This window comes from Oncorhynchus nerka, linkage group LG6 (assembly GCF_034236695.1).
Source record: "Oncorhynchus nerka isolate Pitt River linkage group LG6, Oner_Uvic_2.0, whole genome shotgun sequence".
Lineage (NCBI taxonomy): Eukaryota > Metazoa > Chordata > Actinopteri > Salmoniformes > Salmonidae > Oncorhynchus > Oncorhynchus nerka.
The window spans coordinates 16,377,079-16,384,849 of NC_088401.1; the positions used below are offsets into that span (position 1 = coordinate 16,377,079).

Consider the following 7,771-nt stretch of genomic DNA (forward strand, 5'->3'; position numbering starts at 1 on the left):
GGGAGAGAGAACGAGAGAGGTAGGAGGGGTGAGTAAATGTGAAGAAAGACATTCTTCTAATCTAAAGTGACGGTTATGCAAATATTAAATTGTAGCTGGAGGCTTAGAATGGATGCAGGAGGGGTAGGGCTGAGAGTGGAGTACAGACAGGAGAGCAGAGGGAGAGAGAGGATAAATGACAAAGGGTCCCCAAATACCACTCACTCATTTTGTTACACATATCACATACCCACCAGCCAAGGGGTCTGAACCTTTATGGCACAATAGGTTTTGTGTTTACCCTATAAATGTAGGGTCAGTGGTTCAAACCACTGTCAGTGGTTCAGAATATCGCCCCTAAATCTCTATATTACTAGGTTTGTGCATTGTTTTCATTGCAACACTCACCATAGAATGTCATGTTAGTTGAAGACAGTGGAGAGGAAGAGACAGTCTAGATGTATGAAGTTATGTGGATGGTTTATATGGGTTCATTTAAATGTGAAAGCACATTACTTTAACTGTGAGATGCAAAACAACTCACACACGTCTGAGGCAATCAAAACACCCACACGGAGGGATGGGGGGGGTTACAAGGGCATGGGAGGAGTTTAGACTATCTCTCTCCCCTAGTAAGCTTACTCTGTTTTCACAAGCTTGTTCAGACAAGAGGCTGCTCACTCCAGAGTGCGTTGGTCAGGAGAGAGGAGAGCAGAGCGTGCTTTACAGGGAATGCTGAGCGAGAATGATATATGGGTCTGGAGGCTCCTTGCAGTACCCACAAAGATCCCCAGCCTTACAGACAAACCACACTGATTCCTTTGAATGTCGACAATATCGATCATCCTAAATCTGTACAAGACAACTGGATTTCTTCTATTTTCTGGTGTGTGAATAATCAGGAGAGATGAGAGTTCACTTCTCCACCAGTTGGATATTTCAAGGCTGGATCATCCATCTGGTTCTCACTCTGTGTGCACAGGTAAGTCAAACATGCATACATCAAATAAGTACTGCATGTAGATTAGAATAGTTTGATTGTGTATTCTGGATATTGACACAAGTCATTGCAAGACAACTGTTTTAGTTGATGTATCAAACGTTTTCTGTCCTCTAGATCTTGTCTCTACACTGTGATCTCTTGGTTGTTGTTGAGTTGTTTTAACTAAATATGATTAATTAAGTAACTGGTTCCACATGCTTTTTTTGTTTACTCAACTCTTTGGTCAGTGTTGCCTGAACTTAACATTCTTAGTTGGCCCAATCTTAGCTCCTATATGAGAAAATGTAGACAAAAATTCAGTCAATTTAAAATGATGTACCTTTGTTTAAATGGACTCATATGTTAATTCAACTAGAAATTATTATTTCGGCATCTTAACTAAAATAGAAGTTACACGCAGTCCTTTAACATAATGTTTTCATTTTACACAGTTGACTTACATGATTACGTTGTGCATGTTCATTTATACAATTATTATTCAACATGTCCTCGTCTGGGATTTGAACTCACAACCGCTTGGTTCACAGCATTCCAATCTTCCCGCATTACAGCCATGTCTGTGTCAATAACTGATTGAACCTGTATTGCTACAATTTACACTTCAAAGTAAATCTTAGCTCTGTTAAAAACACACTGGAGAAAAACGACTATATTTACCATAGTGACTCAGGGGCAACATTAGACAACCATACAGAAAAACCTCACCTTGTTGAAATAAGTCAATCAAATCAATGGTGAGCGAATAGTCAGATGAACTGATAATTCACACAGCCATGGTGGCGTAGCAGGAAGCTCGGATTGCGTTGAATCGAGGTTGTGAGTTCAAATCACAGATGAGGACATGTTTGAATAATAATTACTGTATAAATGATCATGTACGGTATGTCAAGGTGTGTCAAATCTGTAAATGTAAAACATTGTATGTTAAAAGCACTGTGTGTGTAACTACTTTCACAGCCTTCGTTAGTTCAAATGCTTAAACAATAATTCACAGTTGAACGAACATGTGAGACAACTTGAGCAAAAGCATCATTTTAAATTGACTGAATTTTTTTGCCAAAGTATTCTCAAATTGGAGCTAATTTTGGGCAACAATTTTTGGGGGGTTCAGGTAATACTTGGACTGAAAAGTTTAGTAAACAAATAAAAAGGCTGTGGAACCAGTTACTTGTTAATAATTAGTTGAAACAACTACATTTGTGGATGTTTTTGTTGTTGTTTCCATCTAACCATCGTTACTGGTGGAGTTGAGAGCTCTGGTGGAGTTGGTCTGGTGGAGTTGGTCTGGTGGAGTTGAGAGCTCTGGTGGAGTTGGTCTGGTGGAGTTGGTCTGGTGGAGTTGAGAGCTCTGGTGGAGTTGCTCTGGTGGAGTTGAGGGCTCTGGTGGAGTTGAGGGCTCTGGTGGAGTTGCTCTGGTGGAGTTGAGAGCTCTGGTGGAGTTGCTCTGGTGGAGTTGGTCTGGTGGAGTTGGTCTGGTGGAGTTGGTCTGGTGGAGTTGCTCTGGTGGAGTTGAGAGCTCTGGTGGAGTTGCTCTGGTGGAGTTGCTCTGGTGGAGTTGCTCTGGTGGAGTTGAGAGCTCTGGTGGAGTTGCTCTGGTGGAGTTGCTCTGGTGGAGTTGCTCTGGTGGAGTTGAGAGCTCTGGTGGAGTTGCTCTGGTGGAGTTGCTCTGGTGGAGTTGGTCTGGTGGAGTTGAGAGCTCTGGTGGAGTTGCTCTGGTGGAGTTGCTCTGGTGGAGTTGAGAGCTCTGGTGGAGTTGCTCTGGTGGAGTTGCTCTGGTGGAGTTGCTCTGGTGGAGTTGCTCTGGTGGAGTTGCTCTGGTGGAGTTGGTCTGGTGGAGTTGGTCTGGTGGAGTTGGTCTGGTGGAGTTGCTCTGGTGGAGTTGCTCTGGTGGAGTTGGTCTGGTGGAGTTGGTCTGGTGGAGTTGGTCTGGTGGAGTTGGTCTGGTGGAGTTGAGAGCTCTGGTGGAGTTGAGAGCTCTGGTGGAGTTGAGAGCTCTGGTGGAGTTGAGAGCTCTGGTGGAGTTGCTCTGGTGGAGTTGAGAGCTCTGGTGGAGTTGAGAGCTCTGGTGGAGTTGAGAACTCTGGTGGAGTTGAGAGATAAATATACATTGAAAGATATGTTTATGTTCTAGCAATGACTGGAAACAGTTATGTTTGGGTTGTGTCCACATGCTCCTGCCCCTCTCCCGGTCCCGGTAAACCTTAGAAGCCGCATAAAACTGGATGCATCCTTGCTGACCTTGTTTTCACCGGACGTTCCCGTTTCCATTCCAATGCATGGTGATGGGTTATGGTTGTGGGAATGATAAAGATACGGTTATAGCCTGTTATTGGTGTGGTTATTTGGGTGTACACTAGGTTATATTCTGTTATTGGTGTGGTTATTTGGGTGTACACTAGGTTATATTCTGTTATTGGTGTGGTTATTTGGGTGTACACTAGGTTATATTCTGTTATTGGTGTGGTTATTTGGGTGTACACTAGGTTATAGCCTGTTATTGGTGTGGATATTTGGGTGTACACTAGGTTATAGCCTGTTATTGGGAATGACACAGTTACGGTTATAGCCTGTTATTGGTGTGGTTATTTGGGTGTACACTAGGTTATAACCTATTACTGGTGTGTTTATTTGGGTGTACACTAGGTTATAGCCTGTTATTGGTGTGGTTATTTGGGTGTACACTAGGTTATAACCTATTACTGGTGTGTTTATTTGGGTGTACACTAGGTTATAGCCTGTTATTGGTGTGGTTATTTGGGTGTACACTAGGTTATAGCCTGTTATTGGTGTGGTTATTTGGGTGTACACTAGGTTATAGCCTGTTATTGGTGTGGTTATTTGGGTGTACACTAGGTTATAACCTATTATTGGTGTGGTTATTTGGGTGTACAGTAGGTTATAACCTGTTATTGGTGTGGTTATTTGGGTGTACACTAGGTTATAGCCTGTTATTGGTGTGGATATTTGGGTGTACACTAGGTTATAACCTGTTATTGGTGTGGTTATTTGGGTGTACACTAGGTTATAGCCTGTTATTGGTGTGGTTATTTGGGTGTACACTAGGTTATAACCTATTACTGGTGTGGTTATTTGGGTGTACAGTAGGTTATAACCTGTTATTGGTGTGGTTATTTGGGTGTACACTAGGTTATAGCCTGTTATTGGTGTGGATATTTGGGTGTACACTAGGTTATAGCCTGTTATTGGGAATGACAAAGTTACGGTTATAGCCTGTTATTGGTGTGGTTATTTGGGTGTACACTAGGTTATATTCTGTTATTGGTGTGGTAATTTGGGTGTACACTAGGTTATAACCTATTACTGGTGTGGTTATTTGGGTGTACACTAGGTTATAGCCTGTTATTGGTGTGGATATTTGGGTGTACACTAGGTTATAACCTGTTATTGGTGTGGTAATTTGGGTGAAAATGTGGGATAAAGTATGATGAGGGTATGACGTTCCTTATAAAGACATGCTCAGTTTTGGCACTGATTAAAATCTTATTTTACATACAGAAAGCTGCGTCAAATTCGGGAAATAGGCAGTATTTTGATCAGAAGATGAAGATTTTATGTCTATTCTTGGTATGTTAGTGTTTAGTTCTTTAGGTCCACTGTGTCCTGGTGGAAGTATGAATGTGGTTGAGGTCTATTTGGTTGGCACCAGAGATGTGACTGCAGGCTTGGCTTGGCTAGAGGCCCCTCACACAGCCCCTTAGTCACTGCGTGTGTGCGTGTGTGTGTGTGTGTGTGTGCGTGCGTGCGTGCGTGCGTGCGTGCGTGCGTGTGTGTGCGTGTGTGTGTGTGCATGCTTGAGTGCGTGCGTGCGTGTGTGTGTGTGTGTGTGTGTGTGTGTGTGTGTGTGTGTGCGCGTGCGTGCGTGTGTGCATGCGTGTGTGTGTGTGTGTGTGTGTGTGTGTGTGTGTGTGTGTGTTTGGCTGCTGTCTTGTAACTGTAAGTCAGAATCATGTGGGTTTGCCTGGGAGATTAAGGAGGTTTTCTCTTCTTTGTTTTCCCCCCTCCTGCAGGTTGATGTTGCAACTTTCTGAGCAGTAGGCTGCATGTCAGATGTAGCATTGCGAAATACAGGAACTACAATTGCGGTCAAATATATTGGCAGCCTTCTGTTCTGTTTACTGTCCACATCAAGAGATCAACAGACAGTTATTTAGACAGAGATAGTTGTTCTAAATACCTGTTCCGTGGTTTGTTAACCAATAGTAAAATGTTTGAAAGTCATAATTGAAAAGACATGAAAAAACATGAGATTATCATGCAGTATCTTGGCCGAGTACCTTAGAGGTAACTGCCAACAGTATCTTGGCCGAGTACCTTAGAGGTAACTGCCAACATAGAGGAAACAGCAACAACAACAAAATGGGGTGTTGGGTCACCACGAGCCGCCACAACAGTTTCAGTGCGCCTTGGCACACAGTACCAGTCAACAGTTTAGACACACCTACTCATTCCAGGGTTTTTCTTTATTGTATACTATTTTATACATTGTAGAATAATAGTAAGACATCAAAACCATCAAATAACACATATTGAATAATTTAGTAACCCAAAAAGTGTTAAACAAATACAAATGTATTTGATATGTGAGATAAGTACTGGTGGACATTATTTGCCTTGATAACAGCTTGAGGTAGTCAGCAGGGATGCATTTCAATTAACAGGTGTGCCTTGTTAAAAGTTCATTTGTGTAATTTATTTCCTTCTTAATGGGTTTGAGCCAATCAGTTGTGTTGTGACAAGGTAGGGGTGATATACAGAAGATAACCCTATTTGGTAAAAGACCAAGACATATTATGACAAGAAAAGCTCAAATAAGCACAGAGAATCGACAGTCCATCATTACATGAAGGTCAGTCAATTCAGACAATTTCAAGAACTTTCTTCAAGCGCAATCGCAAAAACCATCAAGTGCTATGATGAAACTGTCTCTCATGGGGACTGCCACAGGATAGGAAGACCCAGAATTACGTTCATTAGACTTACCAGCCTCAGATATTGCAGCCCAAATAAATGCTTCACAGAGTTCAAGTAACAGACACATCGCAACATTAACTGTTCAGAGGAGACTGCGTGAATCAGGCCTTCATGGTTGAATTGCTGCAAAGAAACCACTACTAAAGAACACCAGAAGAAGAGACTTGCTTGATCTAAGAAACACAAGCAATGAACATTAGACTGGTGGGAATCTGTCCTTTGGTCTGATGTGTCCACATTTGAGATGTTTGGTTCCAACCGCAGTGTCTTTGTGAGACGCTGAGTAGGTGAACGGATGATCTCCGCATCGTGGCTCCCACCATGAAGCATGGAGGAGGAGGTGTGGGGGTGCTTTGCTGGTGACACTGTCAGTGATTTATTTAGAATTCAAGGCACACTTAACCAGCATGGCTACCACAGCATTCTGCAGCAATACGCCATCCCATCTGTTTAGCACTTAGTGGGACTATCATTTGTTTTTCAACAGAACAATGACCCAACACACCTCCAGGCTGTGTAAGGGCTATTTGGCCAAGAAGGAGAGTGATGGAGTGCTGCATCACATGACCTGGCCTCCACAATCACCTGACCTCAACCCAATTGAGATGGTTTGGGATGAGTTGGCCCGCAGAGTGAAGGGAAAGCAGCCAACAAGTGCTCGGCATATGTGGGAACTCTTTCAAGACTGTTGGAAAAGCATTCCAGTTGAAGCAGGTTGAGAGAATGCCAAGAGTGTGCAAAACTGTCATCAAGGCAAAGGGTGGCTACTTTGAAGAATCACAAATATAAAACATATTTTGATTTGTTTAACACTTTTTTGGTTACTACATGAGTCCATATGTGTTATTTTATAGTTTTGATCTCTTCACTATTATTCTACAATGTAGAAAATAGTAAATATAAAGAAAAACCCTGGAATGAGTAGGTGTGTCCAAACATTTGACTGGCACAGTAGATTCTACAAGTGTCTGGAACTCTATCCAAGGGATGCGACACCATTCCATCATTTGGTGTTTTGTTGATGGTGGTGGAAAACGCTCTCAGGCACCGGTCCAGAATATCTAATTAGTGTTCAATTGGGTTATGACACACACACACACTTTACACCCCCTATGCTCATTTGAGACCCCGTTTTCAAAGTCTCTGAGTAATGTTCTTCTAGCCATGGTAGCCAAAGTAATTGGAAACTCTGCATTTCTATACGTGACCCTAAGCACGACGGGATGTTTTAATTGGTTAATTAACTCAGGAACCACACCTGTCTGGAAGCACCTGCTTTCAATATACTTTGTATCCCTCATTTAACTCATACCTAAATAATGTTGTTGATTCATCCTATACTCGTATTTGTGGCCAAAGCATTATTCATTGGAGAAAAAAAAGACTTCAAAAAAAGCTAACCTCCAACCAACCTCCAAAGAGAGGATGAGCTGGTCAATGAACGGTGTACACCCACACCATTCCAAAACAGAAAAGTGGATTTTTAACATACTTAATTATAATTATTTGGAAGGAAAACTATTTCAGTTTTATTGTAATTAAATATAGGTCATATTTCTTAGAAATCTGGAAACACTGGTCAGTTAATTTAATGTGAGGGAGGTTGGCCAGGAGTCAGGTTTGTCTGTGAAGGAGGATGGCCAGGAGTCAGGTTCTCTCTCTCTCTCTCCCCCCTCTCTCTCTCTCTCTCTCTCTCACCCCCCTCTCTCTTTCTCTCTCTTTCTTTCTCCCTTTCTGTCTCTCTTTCTTTCACTCTCTCTCTCTCTCTCTCTCTCTCTCTCTCTCTCTCTCTCTCTC

The 7,771-nt window shown here is 42.4% G+C and overlaps 1 protein-coding gene across 2 annotated transcripts in view; it reads left to right on the forward strand.

Annotated features, from left to right (window-relative positions):
• The first annotated feature begins 647 nt into the window (after positions 1–647).
• Positions 648–7,771, forward strand: part of LOC115127574 (uncharacterized) — a 34,482-nt gene continuing 27,358 nt past the window's right edge. For both annotated transcript variants that reach the window (XM_029657181.2, XM_029657182.2), the window contains exon 1: positions 648–961. In XM_029657181.2, the coding sequence (XP_029513041.1) occupies positions 887–961 (75 nt within the window). In that variant the 5' untranslated portion in view covers positions 648–886. The remainder of the gene's footprint in view (positions 962–7,771) is intronic.